This window comes from Zootoca vivipara, chromosome 9, assembly GCF_965207765.1.
Source record: "Zootoca vivipara chromosome 9, rZooViv2.hap1.1, whole genome shotgun sequence".
Lineage (NCBI taxonomy): Eukaryota > Metazoa > Chordata > Lepidosauria > Squamata > Lacertidae > Zootoca > Zootoca vivipara.
Genome location: NC_142592.1, coordinates 69950552 through 69969058, shown reverse-complemented (window position 1 = coordinate 69969058; position 18507 = coordinate 69950552). Strand labels below are relative to the sequence as shown.

The 18507-nt window shown below is 50.7% G+C and overlaps 1 protein-coding gene across 7 annotated transcripts in view; it reads right to left on the bottom strand.

Annotated features, from left to right (window-relative positions):
- The window catches only part of SHANK3 (SH3 and multiple ankyrin repeat domains 3), a 419062-nt gene that overhangs the window by 85778 nt on the left and 314777 nt on the right, over nucleotides 1–18507 (bottom strand). For all 7 annotated transcript variants that reach the window (XM_088676559.1, XM_060279323.2, XM_088676556.1 and 4 more), the window contains 2 exons: nucleotides 16862–16937; nucleotides 5814–5896 (listed from right to left, as the gene is read on the bottom strand). In XM_088676559.1, the coding sequence (XP_088532685.1) occupies nucleotides 5814–5896; nucleotides 16862–16937 (159 nt within the window). The remainder of the gene's footprint in view (nucleotides 1–5813; nucleotides 5897–16861; nucleotides 16938–18507) is intronic.

Below are 18507 nucleotides of genomic sequence, written 5' to 3'. Positions count from 1 at the left end.
CATTACATGCCCACGAGTTCTGGTGTTAAAGCACATTGACAAATACAGATGTTCTGGAGTCTGTCCAAGGAACACTGGCTGTCAGAACCATTTAGACACCCACCCAATGGCTTCCATCATGGTCTTAAAGGATCCAAAAGTGAAACTGTTGCTACTTCAAGGAAAGCATCTAACTTAATTGCTAAAATCTGCCTCCATGGTGGCTGGAAGGTGGCTGGAAAATAACAAACTTATTTTGGCCGGGGTGGGATTTAGGGGAAATTCAAAGATATTACGGTCAGCCTGAGGTCACATTCAGGCTCTCGGGATTTGCAGGGAGGGATGGAGCACATTCCAAAAATTTAGATTTCTGTCATTCAACTGGATTACAGAGCTCTGTGGACCAAGCGCAAGAAACCCACTTAAACAACAACAAATGGACCTTTTGTGATTAGGAAAGGGACATTGAAAATTGGGAGATGATCAAATGATGAATGGGATGCTGTTTAAAAACCCTGTAAGCAAATCAGGACGATTGCTTGTTGCCATGTAACCTCCCTGCGAGCAAATCGGAATAAATGTTTGATAAAGGCTGCCTTTAATCTACCCTCTGCACAAGCCTTGTGCAAAGGAATCGGGACAGATGCTGAATAATGAGGTCGGCTGGAGGAGCCCTGATTCCTGCGCCGTATGAAGTGGTTGAAAATATTTCTAAAGGCTAGAATTGTTCCATAGAAGGACCGTCATGGCTGCCTGCAAAGGAAATGCTCCTCTCAAAAGGCGTTTAGCGTCCTTTGAAGGTCTCAGTTAACGCGAAGAAAGAGGCTCGGACTGAAAGGTGCGTCGCAGAGAAGAAAGGGGTCCAGGACGACCGAGAGTTGAGGGAGGGAGGCGAGGCTGCCTTTGAAAAGGGAATTTCTTACCCCAGTGAGCAGAAGAAAGAGCACAGACACTTTACGGGGAGCAAAGGGGGAGCACAAATCCGAAAACAAACAGCAAGTGCTTCTGAAGCAGGAAACCATCCGGAGAGGCAATGGGGAGGGTGAAAAGAAGGAGCTAAATAAGGCAGAAGAGCCCGGCAAATGATCTGAGGTGGTCGCAATGGCAAAATACATGAAAGAGATTTGCAGAACCGAAGGGCTGCAGAAACTCTACAATTCTATGAAGGACCATCGGCAACAGAGGTTAGCCCACAAGCTAAAAAGGAGTGGATCCAGGGGGCTTTGGGGAGCACTTGCGGAATTTATTAATTTAAACCAGGGGTGGTGGACCTGGGGGAGCGGAGCCCCTCCAGAAGTTGTTGAACTGCAGCTTCCATCATTTTGACCACTGGCCAGCTTGGCTGGAGCTGGCTGGAGTTGGGGGTCCAACAGCGTTTCCCGTTCTTGACTAAAATGTGAAAATCCTGTGCAGTCACTCAGTTAGCAGCAAAAGCATTGTCTATGACCCCCCAAGATGCTAGTCCTCATTGGTCACTGCCAGTTTGGCCCCTATAAGTTAACATGCAAAATTGGATTATTACTTTTTGCCTTGGTGCATTCTGGCTGTTAACCAAAAGGTTGGTTGGTGGTTCGAGCCCAGGAATGGCTATGGGCAGGATTCCTGCGTTGCAGAGGACTTAGATGAGCTTCTAGGATTCTCTGATTCTAATGCCTGTTTCTCCAATTTGGAGAGATCCTTTTGGATCTTTGGTATCCCTTTTTCGTTTCAATCCTTCTCAATCCCTTGAGTGCCTGATACGTCCACCTGATGAAATGTTTGTTTTGTTCATAGTTTTTCACTGCTTTTAAACACTTTGAAAACTGTTCAGCGAGGGGAGGATGCCTTTGTGACTGACACGATCAAAGCATTCTTGACATATGGCTGTCAAGCCTCTGCTTAAAGACCTCCAAAGAAGGAGACTCCACCACACTCCTTGGCAGCAAATCCCACTGTCGAACAGCTCTTACTGTCAGGAAGTTCTTCTGACAGTAGTTCTTCCAGCTGTCCTTTGTCCACAACAAATTGTCACCATTTTTATTTTTATTGTTGTTGTTGTTGAATAGATGCTATTTGGTCCTTGATGGACCTCATAGGTATCTCAAGCCATTTGCATATCACAAAATATGTAATATTTTGGCAAAAGCACCTTGGCAGGTCTCACAATGTCCGGCTAGGCCTAGAATTGGGCAGTTTTCGTTCATCACAGGCAACCATCAGCACTCTTCAGAATCCACATTGTGCTTAAAACGCCCCAGATAATCATACTGCAGTTCTTGCGATGACCCTGCAAGGTAGGCCGCTGTCATCATCCCATCGCTGCACACAGGAGGCTCTGAGAAAGAAAGGAAGCCACCCACTGCTAAAGAAGCGAGATTCGAACTGGGGGCGACCTCTTAGTCGCAATGCTACTCTGGCTGCTGGCTGCTCAGTTTCCCCCGATGGAACTGGGTTCTTGGGGGGAGAGAACTTTTATGGAGAAGTCCAGATCGAGGGAAGCCATAGAACCATTCTCTTCTGCCTTGGTCAGGCGACACCTGGGGTCCGATGTCCGGTTCTGGGAACCATAGTTTTAGAAGGATATTGGCAAGCTGGAAGGTGGGCAGAGGAGGGGAACCAAGGTGATCAAGGGGTTGGAAACCAAGTCTTGTGAGGAACAGTGGAGGAAGTTGGGAATGTTCGGCCTGGAGAAGAGAAGACTGAGAGGTGATAGAATGGGCACCTTCTAATTATCAGAAGGGCTCTTCCATGGAAGATGGAGCCAGCTTGTTTTCTGCTGCTAAAAAGGATAAGACCCAAACCGATGGATTCAAAGGAAGAACTTTTTGATGGTAAGAGTGGTCGACAGTGGAACAAACTCCCTCTGGAAGTAGCGGTCTCTCCTTTCTTGGTGACCCTTGGGACGCCTTCCAACTCAAAGGTTCTATGACCCTAGGTGACCTCTCCACCTCCCAAGAGCTTTGGGGATATCAGTGAAGGCTACAGACCTTTAAATCAGGGGCATCTCATCTTTGGCCCAGATGCTGTGCTCCGAGTCAAGGCCCACCATAAATATGCAAAGCACAGATACATACATTTGCTTTCTTTTGAATAATTGATTGTATTTTCGTGATTCAGCTTTCCAAAGAGATATGTGTTTGGGGGCAGGGTTGAGCCAAATGGATGAGCAGGGGGTCAAAAGATTCTCTCCGGGCTACTGAGGGCCTCTTCTTTGAAGGCAACAACCACAGCAAGATGCAAATGTACAGCTATGGGAATCCCCCCCCCCAAAAAAAATTGAGACATGGAGGTCTAGAAATAGCTTTGCTCCCCACTATCAGAGGTGTGCCATCCCTAGAAGAGATGGTCGGCTCTACCACTCGTGTTTGGCTCCAACGATTTGAAAATGCAGAGAGAAATTGTATCCTCTTATTGTTCAAAAATGCTAGAGCCCATTCCCTTGCTTTTGTTCAAGGTGGGGTGGGTGGGTTTCCTCTTTGCGGGGAGAGGCTCCTGCAAGCCTCTGGACCCCGAGACTACGATGACTCCACCCTGGGAAAGGAGGGCTGCTTGCTTGCCTGCTGACCCCTTTGCCAAGCCACTCTCTGCAGGCACAGCAGGGCTGGGAAAGCCCACTTGGCGTTCCTGGAAAGGAAAGCTCAGGATCCCAAGGACACAGTGTCAGGAGTATGGGCAGGAGTCAGGCTCTGGGGCCTGTAGTGCTTTGCAGGACTGGGGCCTGCCTCAGCTTGTGCTGAAGAAGCAAGGAGTGGCCACACAGGTGAGGCCTCAGCTTGTGCTAGAGAGGCAAGGAGTGACCACTCAGGTGAGACCACTTGATATCTCACTGCACCTGGTGGCAGAAGCTGGGAGGGATAAAAGCTCAGCATTTCCCTTCAGCTCTTTGCCACAGCAACGCTATCCCTGCCTGGTTGCATCTGGCCTCTTGCTCCTTGGACCCTTGCCTTTGCCGACGCCTTGCTCCTTGGCCCCTTGCCGACGCCTTGCTCCTTGGACCCTCGCTTTTGCCGATGCCTTGATCCTCGACCCTTGGACCTCTGCCTTGCCGACGCCTTGCTCCTTGACTCCCAGACCTTCGCCTCTGCCTTGCTCCTTGACCCTGCGACTGCCTGCTGCTGGACCCTCAACCCTGCACCTGTTCCTGCTTCTACACCACCATCTTGCCCTGGTCCTGACGTCTTCAGCCAGGGCTTCAACCGCCCATCGACCGGACCGTGACACACACAGATGCTACAGCAATACTCGCCCCCGCCCAAACCATCAGGGAAAAGGCACTCCTCTTGAGATGCTTCCCTTTGCCCTCCTGCCCACCCCATAGAGCAAAGCCCCCCTCCCCAGCGGCTCATGTTTCCTTGCACATCTCGACAGGACCATCCTCCCACCATCACCTGGCCACTTGGGTGTCTCCCATCACTGGGAGCAAGGTGGTTGTGGTCTCCCCCCAGGACAGCAAAGCTGTTGAGATGCCATCATCCAGACATGATGGGAAATTTGCACACTGGGACCTCGCACTGGTTTGCCGTTGCGGAGTCAAAAAACAGGCCCCCGCAGCACCCACCCCACAACCTGTGGCAGAGGCCGGGGAGGGGCACCCTAACTTGATCTGGGATCTCCAGTGGTGAGATGGAGGTTCTGGACTAGGTCATGAGAGACCAGGGTTCAAATCTCACACTCGGCCATCATGATGCTCACACCGGATGGCCTTGGGCCAGTCATTGCCTTCTCTCGGGCAGGGCTACCTCACAGGGTTGTTGTGAGGATAAAATGGGGAGGGGAAGAACTGTGTCCACCGCCTTGAGCTCTTTGGAGCAATGGAAGCAAATAGTGTGTGTGTGTGTGTGTGTGTGTGTGTGTGTGTGTGTGTGTGTGTATACCCCAAAGGGGGAGGGCCAGGCGGGCTTCTCTCATGTTACAAAGGGAGCTTGCAAATGAATGGAATGGGGTGGGGGTGAGGGTGGGTAGGGCAGAATCGCTAACACAGCTTTGGAAAGAAGCTCCCTCTATGCGAAGGGCTGGGAAATAGCAGAGAGGAGGCTGCAAACTCTCAGGGGGGCCCCCCTCTTTTTTTCTGCCAACCATAAACCTACGGGGAGGGGGGTCCTTGATTCCTTTACATCTGGAGTGGAGGGAATCGCTTGGCAGTCTTCCCAAATCACACACGGACATCCCTCTCGGTCCATCCCTTCAGGAGGCACACCCCCCCACCCCAAAGCCCAGGCTTCAATCTCCCTGGATATGCCCCCAGCCCCAAAGAAAACCCCACCCCACTCCCAGGAACAGGTCCGTCCCCCAGACCATGAGTGCTCTCTCCCTCCCTCCCTCCCATTCCAGACACAAAGATTCCAGAGGGAATCTCGCCGATGATCCCCACCTCCCTTGGCAAAGAAACCACAGCTTGGGTTGCGGGGGGAGGGGAGAGGTGCTTTCCAATTCCTGGCAATGAGCATGCGGGTCACGACAACCCGCCCCCTCTTGAGAATGGAGCAGGGGAGCCCTCTTTGCGGAGGAGAGCTGCACCCAAGGGGGAGGCACAGGGGAGACAGGAGCATTTCTCAGGGAGAGGCGTCCCCTGTGCAAGCCCAGGGCTGTGGGAAGGAGAGGGCACAACCTGTGTCTCTCTCACACACACACACACACACACACACACACAGGATCCCCTGCGCTTGGGCATCCAAGGGGGCACCATCTTTGTGTCTCTCTCACACCCTTTTCTGGAGAAACGCTGCCACCAGACCCCCGCCAGCGGGCATGACCCAGTGCCAGGAAGCCCCACCGTCACCTCGGGCCAGCTCCATGCCACTCCCATCATGCAGCCAGCCCCCTCCCGGTCCTCCCCCCAATACACCGGGTCTTACCTTTGGCGCCCCGGAGGACGAAGCCAAAGCCCTCATGCTCCCTCTTCTGCAGGACGGCCGCCTTCTCCTCGATGATGTAGTCACTGGGCAGGAAAGAGCACAAGAAAATGAAGCCGGGGGGAGCCGTCAGCACCATCGCGCCCTGCCGAGGGGGGGCCTCTTCCCAGCCAGGCGCTCATCGCAGGCAGGAGCCCGTCAGGCGGGGAGGCGGGCAGAGGCTCCCACTCTCCCCGGGCAAAGGAGCCTCCTTCCTTCCCCTCCCTGCTTCTGAGGGGGGGCCTGGCCCTCCCCCCTCCCCACCGCCTGCTCCCCCCACCCCCGCTCAGTCACCTGCATGTGGATGCAGAGCGCTTACTGATCCCGTGCAGCGAGGGGGGCTTTCGCTTTCCTTTCAACGGAGCCGCCTTAGCTGGGGGGTGGGGGCGGGCATGAAGCCACCCGGCACCTCACAAAGAGGCTCTCGCTCTCTCTCTCCCCCCCCCCAGCCAGGAGGGGGACCCAAAGGGAGAGGGAGGGAAGGTCCCTGGCAGTTGCGTGTTCGAGTGCATGTGGGGTGGAAGGGGGGGGGAGTGTGCACTGGGAGAGGGGACTGTGGAGTTTCTTTCTGCTGTCACTCTCACCTTCTCCTAAAACTCCCCTCTGTTGCTAAGTAACTGTCTGTCATTAAAAAAAAAAGAGGGGAGAGGGAAGGGGGGGAAGGCAGAGCCTTGCTTTTAACAAAGCTGATGCTATTTCTCAATGGAAGAGAGGGAGGGAGGGGAGGGGAGAGGAGAGAACGCTTCGCCTGCAACTGCCCAGGCAAATCCATCATTTTGGGGAAGGGGGCCAGTATGGTGGTTGGTGGTGGGGAGAGGGGAAAAGAAAGCCCCCCCCTGCCTGAGAGAGAGCCCAGCTTGAAAGGTTTCTGTGCAAACCCCCCCTTCTCTTCCGCGGGTGGTCAAGGAATTCACCCGGCATGGCAGAGAAGGGTGCCATGCGTGGCTCTCGCACATGAGGTGTGCTGGCAGGTGCCATGCTTTCTCTCTCTCACTCACTCACTCACTCATGCATGCATGCACACTGCAGCAGAGACACACGCCCAACACACACACACCCCACGCTCTTGCATGACCAGCCCCCCCCCACGGTCTCTCCGCCTGCCAGGGTTCTCTGGAATCCACGCTCAGGCACACACACACACCCTCGGGTGGAAGCGCTGCGGCCAGGGACCTGCGTGCTGCTGCCCTCTCCAGGGCTGTGCGAGTGGCGCAGGGGCTCAAAGGGCCACCTGTGAACCAGGTGTGGGAAGGAGGTAGGTGGGGAAGGATGGGAGACCTCCGAGCGCTTTGCAGTCAGCTGGCAAAAAGGGTTCCTGGGGAGCAACAAAGTGGCATTTTGACACCTAAAACTGGGCCGCTGGGACACAGATCCCAGTTCCACTCCGGTGCTGAAAATGAATTTTGGGTCTCAGGATGTGCTCAGAGACACCCTCGCCGTTTTCAGCGCTTGGTTCCAACTGGCAGATCTTGGAGTTCCAGGAAAAAAGCAAAGTAGACCTGACAAGCCTGAAGTCTGCCAGTAACCCCCCCCCGCCCCGCCCCCAGGGTAAAGTTTGTTCGGTTGGCTTGGGGGGTCAAGGTTTATTCAAGACCCTGTTAATCAAGACAAGGCCATTTGGCTGGAGAAGACCCCCCCCCCACCAGCCAGACTCTCTTTGGAGCTGATCGATAAACTGTTCTGTCTGCAGATGGAACTTACCAGCTTTTATAGGGATGAGAAAGTTTAACCTGCTTAATAAGAGACCACAATAAACTAGCTTCACAGGAAAAACACAGGAAAAGGGAAATGCTGGTCAAAAAACCTCAGATATTCCATACTTCCTTCAGTCTTTCTCCCATCTCCCTGCTGGCTCTCTTTTTGCACTCTAAAAGAGGTAAGGTAAAGGTAAAGGACCCCAGGATGGTTAAGTCCAGTCAAAGGCGACTATGGGGTTGCGGCGCTCATCTTGCTTTCAGGCCAAGGGAGCTGGCGTTTGTCCACAGACACTTTCCGGGTCATGTGGCCAGCAGGACAAAACCGCTTCTGGTGCAACGGGACTCCGTGACAGAAACCAGAGCGCACGTAAACACCGTTTACCTTCCTGCCACAGCAGTACCTATTTATCTACTTGCACTGGTGTGCTTTCAAACTGGAAGAAGAAGAAGAAGAAGAAGAAGAAGAAGAAGAAGAAGAAGAAGAAGAAGAAGAAGAAGAAGAAGAAGAAGAAGAAGAAGAAGAAGAAGAGTTTCGATTTGATATCCCGCTTTATCACTACCCGAAGGAGTCTCAAAGCGGCTAACATTCTCCTTTCCCTTCCTCCCCCACAACAAACACTCTGTGGGGTGGGTGAGGCTGAGAGACTTCAGAGAAGTGTGACTAGCCCAAGGTCACCCAGCAGCTGCATGTGGAGGAGCGGAGACGCGAACCCGGTTCCCCAGATTATGAGTCTAGTATAGACTCTTAACCACTACACCACACTGGCTCTCAAGGTTGGCAGGAGCTGGGACAGAGCAATGGGAGCTCACCCCGTTGCAGGGATTCAAACCGCTGACCTTCTGATCAGCAAGCCCAAGATGCTCAGGGGTTTAGACCACAGCGCCACCCATGTCCCTTCTAAAAGAGACAGGGCATTAGGACAGGAATAAACTCAGGCCTATTGCAGCCCAAGGTCTTCCCAGACCCAAGATCCCACCGTTCTCCTTCCACAGTCCTTGCTAAGTCATCAGTCACCTCCAAGCCTTGCAAGACTCCCATGGGCGATCCATTCATTCCTCATGTTTTCTTCAAACCTTTGGGCTCTGGGGCAACCTGATCAGAGGCCGACGAGATGCCCCATAGCAAAACCAGCAAGCAGGATTTGTGCACGAAACCCCTCTTCCCAACCTGTGGTTTCCAGCAACTGGTATTCAGAAGCATTGCTTCCTCCGACTGGGCTAGTAGCCATTGATACCCCTTTCCTCCTCCAGGAGTTTGCCTAATTCTCTTTTAAAGCCATCCAAGTTGGTGGCCATCACTGCCTCCTGTGGGAGGGAGTTCCATAGTTTAACTATGTGCTGTTTAAAGAAAGACTTTTTAAAAATCTGTCCTGAATTTTCCAACATTCAGGTTCCCTGGATGAATCATAGAATCATAGAGTTGGAAGAGACCACAAGGGCCATCCAGTCCAACCCCCTGCCAAGCAGGAAACACCATCAAAGCATTCCTGACAGATGGCTGTCAAGCCTCTGCTTAAAGACCTCCAAAGAAGGAGACTCCACCACACTCCTTGGTAGCAAATTCCACTGCCGAACAGCTCTTACTGTTGATAGATGATAGATATTATTGGGAAAGCGTAATGCTGGTGTTCAACAAAAGAAGTTCAAAGACTCTCTCGAGGCAAATCTTAAAAAATGTAGTATGAACACCGACAACTGGGAAACACTGGCCTGCGAGTGCTCCAGTTGGAGAACAGCCTTTACCCAAGGTGTAATGGGCTTTGAAGACACTCGAACTCAGGACGAAAGGGAGAAATGTCCCAAGAGGAAGGCACATTTGGCAAATCCACAGCATGATCAATTCCCACATGGAAACCTATGTCCCTGCTGTGAAAGGACATGTGGATCCAAAATTGGCCTCCACAGTCACATACAGACTCACTGTTAAGACTGTGTTCATGAAAGACACTTGGTTACGAGTGATCGCCAAAGAAGGATACTATTGGGTTCCAATATTATGAGAAAGAGAAGGGGGGGAATCTCTCTCCTTTTTCTGCATGCCATGTATACTTTTATAAATTTCTATCATGTTGCCTCTTACTTGCCTTTTCTCTAATGCTGCAACCTTTCCCTCCACCCCCTTGATAATTTTGGTTGCCCTTTCCTAACTTTGCAATACAGTGGAACCTCAGTTTATGAACACCTCGGTTTATGAATTTTCGGTTTATGAACGCCATGGACCCATCTGGAACGGATTAATTCATTTTCCATTACTTTCAATGGGAAAGTTTGCTTCAGTTTATGAACGCTTCAGTTTATGAACAGACTTCTGGAACCAATTACACCCATGCTTCAGTTTATGAACGCTTCAGTTTAAGTACTCCGCGGACCCGTCTGGAACGGATTAATCCACTTTCCATTACTTTCAATGGGAAAGTTTGCTTCAGTTTATGAACGCTTACTCCGCGGACCGTCTGGAACGGATTAATTCACTTTCCATTACTTTCAATGGAAAAGTTCGCTTCAGTTTATGAACGCTTCAGTTTATGAACAGACTTCCGGAACCAATTGTGTTCATAAACCGAGGTACCACTGTATCCTTTTTGAGCAGAGGCAACCAGAACGGCACACCGTCCATTCAAGATAAAGCAGGTGCCACCTGCTTCAACTGAAATTATTTTTGTTCTTTTTCACAGCTGGGTAAATGGGTCTTTGCAACGAGTGCCTATTCTGCATGGCTTCAGTTTTGCTTTGTAGAGTCGGAGGGGGACCACAAGCTTCATCTGATAGTCCAACCCCCTGCAATGCAGGGATATTTTGTCCAATATGGCAGTGGTCCTCAACCTTGGGCCTCCAGATGTTTTGAGACTACAGTTCCCATCATCCCTGACCACTGGTCCTGCTAGCTAGGGATCATGGGAGTTGTAGGCCAAAAACATCTGGAGGCCCAAGGTTGAGGACCACTGCAATATGGGACTCGAACCTGTCACCCTGAGATGGAGTCTCATGCTCTACAGATTGAGCTACCCCAGGCCCTCTCACACTGGACGGTATTATGCAACTTTGAAAGACACAAAGACATTCCAACCCAGATTCTCACGCAGCATTGGCTGTTTTTGCTGCTTTTACTTTACGTCATCTTGAGACGAGTGTGTAGGAGAGCAACTAATAAATTAACAATAATAACAATAACAATAATAACAATAACAATATTCAGACGGCACATTGAAGAGGTCTGAAGGAAGAGGCTTAGGGAGCTGGGTCTATGAGGAACAGCTTAGGGAGCTGGGTATGTTTAGCCTGGAGAAGAGAAGGTTAAGGGGTGATATGATAGCCATGTTCAAATATATAAAAGGATGTCATATAGAGGAGGTTGAAAGGTTGTTTTCTGCTGCTCCAGAGAAGCGGACACGGAGCAATGGATTCAAACTACAAGAAAGAAGATTCCACCTAAACATTAGGAAGAACTTCCTGACAGTAAGAGCTGTTCGGCAGTGGAATTTGCTACCAAGGAGTGTGGTGGAGTCTCCTTCTTTGGAGGTCTTTAAGCAGAGGCTTGACAGGCATATGTCAAGAATGCTTTGATGGTGTTTCCTGCTTGGCAGGGGGTTGGACTGGATGGCCCTTGTGGTCTCTTCCAACTCTACGATTCTATGATTCTATGATCCTGGACCAAATGAAATTTCCCCATAACCAACCCCCCCCATCTTCCCCAACCAGATCCCTTCCAGATGTTCTGGACCGCAAATGCCCACTGCTGGCCGAGGCTGATGGGAGTTGTGGTCCAGAACACCTGGGAGGCACGAGGTGGGATGGAGGGTTTGATGCCTGGATCCTGCCCTTCCGCTCTCACTAGAACATGCAGATCACCCCACAGCTGCCATCGACTCCAGCCTCAGTTGACTTGAAGCCGGGTTTTGTTTTTTTGGGGGGGAGGAATGCTAGTCTAAGCTGACATATCGGTTGCCGTGGAAACCACGCCAGAGCACTTCAAGGATCAGAGAAGCAGAGGGAGAAGAGGGAATTGACAAAGGAGGAGCCTGTGGAGGAAGGAAGAGGCGCTGCTCTCAAACGGAGGAATGTAGCAAGCTCCTTTCTTCTAAGCCAGGCTTCATTCTAAGATTTTGCTATCTGCACAGATGGACAGCAATGGCTCTCCAGGGTTTCAGACTCAAGGAGTCTCTCCCAGCCCTGACTAGAGATGCTTTTGGGGACTGAAAAGATGCCCGGCGGCTGAGCTATAGGTTGGATAAAAATCAATGATTTAGGACCGGGTCGCCATGCCTTATTCTCACAGGTAAAGGTAAAAGGTAAAAGGACCCCTGACCATTAGGTCCAGTCGTGACCGACTCTGGGGTTGCGCGCTCATCTCGCATTATTGGCCGAGGGAGCCAGCGTATAGCTTCCAGGTCATGTGGCCAGCATGACAAAGCCGCTTCTGGCAAACCAGAGCAGCGCATGGAAACGCCGTTTACCTTCCCGCTGTAGCGGTTCCTATTTATCTACTTGCATTTTGCCGTGCTTTCGAACTGCTAGGTTGGCAGGAGCTGGGACCAAGCAACGGGAGCTCACCCCGTCGCAAGAATTCGCCAACCTTCTGATCAGGAAGCCCTAGGCTCAGTGGTTTAACCACAGCGCCACCTGGGTCCCTATTCTCACAGGTATCATGTGGCAAAGGGGAAGTTAGACCTGGATGTTTGACTAAGGATCATAGTCAGGTCTGATGTGAGTCTTAGTCCAAAATACCTGGGGGGGGCATCAGGTTGGGGGGGGCTGCTCTGGGGGTTCTGATGAGGAGAGCAGCCACTGCCCCACCAGAATTCAAGAAACCAGCCAGCCACAGCCAGCCACTATCCCAGTGACACGAGAGTAAGCCTACTGTCTGCTGGCTGGTGGCAAGGGCCCGGAGGCTGTTGCTCTCTCCTTCGTCCACCTCTCCTGAGCCCAGCTCCATCCAGATGGCCCTGTGAACAGTCACTCTTTTAATCTCTCCTCCTGGAGAGCTAAGCCTCCTGATTGAGTCAAAACAATCCCTAAATTATCTGCTTATTCCCAGCGCCTTCATTTCCAGGCCTGATCTCAGATCGCTTCCGCCCGTTTATCAGCTGCAGCAAAGGAACGGGGGGGGGGCCTTCCCTCCTTTGTGGACTCCTGGGTTCTTCGGTCTCGATGTTTTCCCCCAAACCTCAGTGTGGCCCTCATGTAGAAAGACTTTCAGAACAAAAAAAAAATTGTATGGGACACTAAGCGGTTAAGAATTCCCCTGTTGGATCAGGCCAATGCCACATCTTTTCTGGCACCGTTGTCACACTGGCCAACCAGAAGCCCAAATGAGAAACCCACAAGCAGGATTCGAACACAAGAGCAACTCTCCTCTCTTGCGGTTCCCAGCAACCGGTATCTGGGGGCTTTGCTGCCTCCAGCTGTGGAGGTGAAACTTGGTTATTCTGTCTAGTAGCTTCTCCTCCATGTATTTGTCCAATCCTCTTTTAACACCTCAATGGCAGCGGCTTCAAAGCATCATGAAAGACTGTTTGAAAGTCCTGTTGCAAAAAAATAGCCCCCACCCTGCTCTTTGAAAGCCCGAAAACCAGAGGCTGAAAGAGCAGTGCAGTAGGACTGTTTGCAAAAGGGCTTTCAAACAGCCTCATGCTCAGCTACTACAGTGAAGTAGAGCAGGATTTGACCCCTGCCTATCAGCTTTTGAGCACTGCACACATCTGGAGGGCAATGGGTGGAACAGCTGAGAGAGAGAACAGGAGCTGAGCGGCTCTTCTCCAACACAGTCACTCAAAAATCGTAGCAGGAAGGACCCCCAACGGCCATCTAGTCCAACCCCCAATCCTTCTTGTGCAAGGCCCTTCCTGAAATGTGAAGCAATCGTTTTCTTCAAGCGCCTTCCCCAAACCATGTCCTCATGTTGCTCATCTTTCCACTTCCTGAAAAGGTGAGAGCTTCTGCGGAAAACTCCCTCCAAGCTGAGAATTTTAAACCTAATTTGGGGCTCCTTCCGTTTCCTCACAGCGACTCAGCTGTTTCGTTCTCTGTGTTGCAGGAATTTATGTAAAGGTTGGGGGGGTTGCCCCTCCAGCAGATATCATACACACACACACTGACTACCAAAATCAACACAATCACTTCAGCAAAAAACACTTCACCACAGTTTTTCCTATCTCTATTCAAGAGCCTCTGCTGCATATTGCCAAATGTAACAATTCTCTGATAAATGTACCTACGTACTGGCTCACTGGGAAAAGCGTGCCAGTGTGGTGTAGTGGTTAAGAGCAGTAGACTCATAATCTGGGGAACCGGGTTCGCTTCCCCGCTCCTCCACATGCAGCTGCTGGGTGACCTTGGGCTAGTCACACTTCTCTGAAGTCTCTCAGCCTCACTCACCTCACAGAGTGTTTGTTGTGGGAGAGGAAGGGAAAGAAGAATGTTAGCCGCTTTGAGACTCCTTCGGGTAGTGATAAAATGGGATATCAAATCCAAACTCTTCTTCTTCTTCATATAAAATCGCTCCTGTATGGATTTCCACCATTCCAATTTTGTTCTCACTGCCTCTGCTGCACGTTACCAAGGCAGAGAGAGATTTTACTTTCTTGGCCTCCATGATCTCTGCAGATGGTGACAGCAGTCACGAAATAAAAGACACCTGATGCTTGGGAGAAAAGCAATGACAAACCTAGACAGCATCTTAAAAAGCAGAGACATCACCTTGCCGACAAAGGTCCGTATAGTTAAAGCTATGGTTTTCCCAGTAGTGATGTATGGAAGTGAGAGCTGGACCATAAAGAAGGCTGATCGCCGAAGCTTTTGAATTATGGTGCTGGAGGAGACTCTTGAGAGTCCCATGGACTGCAAGAAGATCAAACCTATCCATTCTTAAGGAAATCAGCCCTGAGTGCTCACTGGAAGGACAGATCCTGAAGCTGAGGCTCCAATACTTTGGCCACCTCATGAGAAGAGAAGACTCCCTGGAAAAGACCCTGATGTTGGGAAAGATGGAGGGCACAAGGATAAGGGGATGACAGAGGACGAGATGGCTGGACAGTGTTCTCGAGGTTACCAACATGAGGGAGGCAGTGGAAGACAGGAGTGCCTGGTGTGCTCTGGTCCATGGGGTCACAAAGAGTCGGACACGACTAAACGACAACAACAACTTTGTTCTGGTCAGGAAAGGAATGGCTTACGAAGGGAGGAGTCTGGGGTGTGGGCAGCCAAAATCCTTGAAGCCTGGGACCATGGAGACAGCAGCCTCTTGCACAAGAGGTAATCACTGGCATCCTGGCAAATGGGTGTCAGACAGGCAGTCATTCCCATCCAGGAAAGAAAGAAAAAATTCCTTCCAGTAGCACCTTATAGACCAACTAAGTTTGTCTTTAGTATCTGAAGAAGTGTGCATGCACACGAAAGCTCATACCTATGGCAAACTTAGTTGGTCTCTAAGGTGCTACTGGAAGGAATTTTTTTATTTTTTGTTTCGACTAGGTCCAGGAAAGGATTAGGTTCTTGGTGGGGACAAAGAGGTGTGATTAACTTGGCCTGGGAAACGAGGAACTTATAAATATTTCTTTTTTCTTACTTGATGGGTGTGAGGTGGAGGTGAAGGGAAGGATGGGGACCAACCTGATGCTCAGGTTTCTGTCACCAGACCCTCCCAATTTGTGATTTATTTTTTATATATCCATGATGTATCCATGATGATACATATCCATTGATATAGCCATGATATATCCATGATGGCAGTGGAATTTGCTACCAAGGAGTGAGGTGGAGTCTCCTTTGGAGGTCTTTAAGCAGAGGCTTGACAGGCGTATGTCAAGAATGCTTTGGTGGTGTTTCCTGCTTGGCAGGGGGTTGGACTGGATGGCCCTTGTGGTCTCTTCCAACTCTATGATTCTATGTAATTTTAGGGGTGTTGTGGGTATCTTTGTAAAACTGATAAAAGTGGGAGCCATCCTTTGTTCTGGGCTTCTTCCTGCTTCTCCCATGTGGTGAATGGAAGTCTTGTTGCAACAGTTGTTTGAATAAAGACCAGGCCTACTGGCTGCTGTTTTGCTCCTCCATTCCTGGCTGGTGTCTTTGTTTGGTCATCCAAGTGAGCCCAAGGATTTCCCTAGAACATCTGAACGGATCTAAGTGCCACCCTTCCTACCAAAGGGAGCCCACGGCTAGAAATCCTTTTTATTGCGCATTAGTGATTATTTGTGCTCAAAATGCTCTTTGACTGGTCACACGTTACCCCAGTTTTAATACCATTTGCTCCTGCATAGGTATGTTTTGTTTGCCGTGTGTGTGTGTGTGTGTGTGTGTGTGTGTGTGTGTGTGTGATGCCATTTCTTTTCCAATCAGTGCACATCCTGTAACTTCCTGCTGAAATCCTGTAACTTTTCATACTACAAACATTCTGATTCTGAGATTCTCTCTCTCTCTCTCTCTCTCTCTCTCTCTCTCTCTCTCTCTCTCTCTCTCTCTCCTGCGAAGCATGCCAGAATAACCAATAACACATAATAAGTCCACAGAAAGACCCCCCCCCCGGCAAAGATATGCCAGTCTGGAAGGACCAGTCTTTAGAACATAACAAAACACAGTAGCAGCAAACAAAACCCCACTTAAAAGTAAACAATAAAAGCATGCAAAACAGCAGCAAAGTCAGCAGAAGACGTATCCTTCCACCCCAACAGCCTGGCAGAGTTAAAAAATAATGGTGCCCACTTGGTGTGCTTGGATGGGAGACCTGCCTGGCACTTTCACCCAAGTCATTCCATGATGGAAGGAAGGTGAGATATAAAAGGAAGTGATCAAAAAGGAGCTAAAAGGAGCCCGAGAGGGAAACAGTTGAGTGAAATCAGGGGTGAAGCACCATAGAATGGGGCTGCCATCAAGAATCCCCCCCCCAATGTGCTACCAGCCTAGATCTGGCACAATGCCAACACCCATGCAAAGTCCTCCCAAGGCTGAGCACCTTGGGTTGATCTAGATGTCCCCCAGGGTCCCTTCTGATGTTACGATTCTATCATTCTGTGTTCCGCATTAGCTCTGCCGCCTCGGAAACACGACTTCCCTTGTACACACACAAAGCTCTCCCCGCCTCCCCGCCTTCTAGGTCCACGGAACGTGGAGTGCAAGATTGCCAACTCGGAAACAAGATTCACACAAGTCTACACACACACACACACACACACACACACACACACACACACACACACACACTTGGCACCATTGCGGGCGGAAACCTGCTCTGCCAGCCCATGATTGCCGCACGGACCTCCCTTTCCCTGGAGTGGAAATTGTGGCTGTGGGGCAGCCGATATACGCCAGGAGGGTCCTTACCTGTGAGAAGTGAAGTTGTCGTACGAGCCCACAGTGTAGTGTCGGAAGAGCCTCTTGGTCCTGTCTTCTCGGGTTTCTGGAAGGAAAGAGCAAATGTTTCTCAGAGACGTCGGAAGTTTGGAAGCACTGATTTCAACCCTTTCCCTACCCTCACCTCCCGTGGGATGTGCCCATCCCAAGCTCTTGCTGTGAGTAATTTTGTTGTTCCCGCAAGGGGACAATGACAATAAAAATATCTTATAATGAATGGTCCATCTGGAGGTGGGAAGATGTGTCTGGAGTGGATGATACCCCAGGGATGTGGCGAAGGACTGGCAGGGCCACTTCTTCGGGCACCCAACTCCCGTGCTTCTACCACTCAGATGCATGTTGCCATCTCGCCAAAAGCGGGCCGAATCGAGAAATGGGCACGTGGTGAGCAAGTCCTTGCCCAGCCCCCAACATGACAGATCACATCCAGAGAGGTCCACATGGACTATAACTGGCCTTTAAACCAGCATGACGGCTGCTGCTACCACAATGGTGCCAGGGTAGCTATGGGGCGAGAAGGAAAGGGGGGGAGGGATAGGGGGCCATTGGCAAACTGAATATTAGGTTGGCACCAACAATTTGTACTTTTTAATTTCTTCAAAACTCTTCGATATTGCACCTGTTGGTTTTACATGTGACTTTAATGTATTGTTTTGCATTGCGTTCACTTTTTATTCCCCCCCCCTGCACAATGCCATGGTATTTCGGAGTGATGGGTTTATAAACCCTGCAAAGAAATGAGTAAATGGTTAGTATCGGTGGTCCGCCTGGAAGGTTGATTCCCTGAGGAAAGCCACGCCAAGTTCTGCCCCCAGGCTAAGCCAGAGGGATCTGTCTCCGCGACTGACCTCAATGGGAGTGCTATGTGCCCTCCAAGGAAGGAAGCGAATCTGGTCTGGACCAGGAATGCTGGGAGAACGTTCAGGACCCCTAAGAAGTGGAGACCCACAAGCCATGAGCTGGAGCTCATGAGACAGGCTGCAACCGAGTCTCTGGAAGTTGAGGTCTTTAATGTGTAGCCTGCAGGCATTGAAGAAGGAGAGCTTAACTGAAGCAGGACTCCACCAACAGCCCCCTGGCTCCTTTGCACTCCCCAGAAGCTTTACTTTTCCATCTCTTGACTGTCCTGAAGCTAAGATGGATCAAGGACCGGTGAGAAAAGCCTCTTAAATTTCCTCTCTGGCAGGCCAGCTGTCCAGTGTCTCAAGCAAAAGGGTGGCTCGGAGCATCATGGAAAGGCAGGAAGGAGCAGATGTTTGGGAGAAGTGAGGAGGAGGAGGAGAAAGGATTCATGGCCGGCATCAGCGATCTTGTTTTGGGAGTTGCTTCTCATCCCTCACCTATGGTAGCTGATGTGAGGTGGCCTCTTCTGCTCCTGGAAGAAGGATGCTATTGACCGATGCAGAGTCCAGGCAGGCAGGCAGGAAGAGGCCCTTTCAGAGGCCACAACATGGAAGCCTGTTTGCTCCCCATGTCCTTCTCTCAGAACTTGTCCATGAAATCCAGGCCGCTTGCTCCGTGGGAAGGAGCCATTTTCGAAGGAGAGCAGTTCAGCTTGTGAGAAATGGTTGATGAAGCACAGCATGACTCCAGCCCTCGCCCTCTGTGCCACTGAG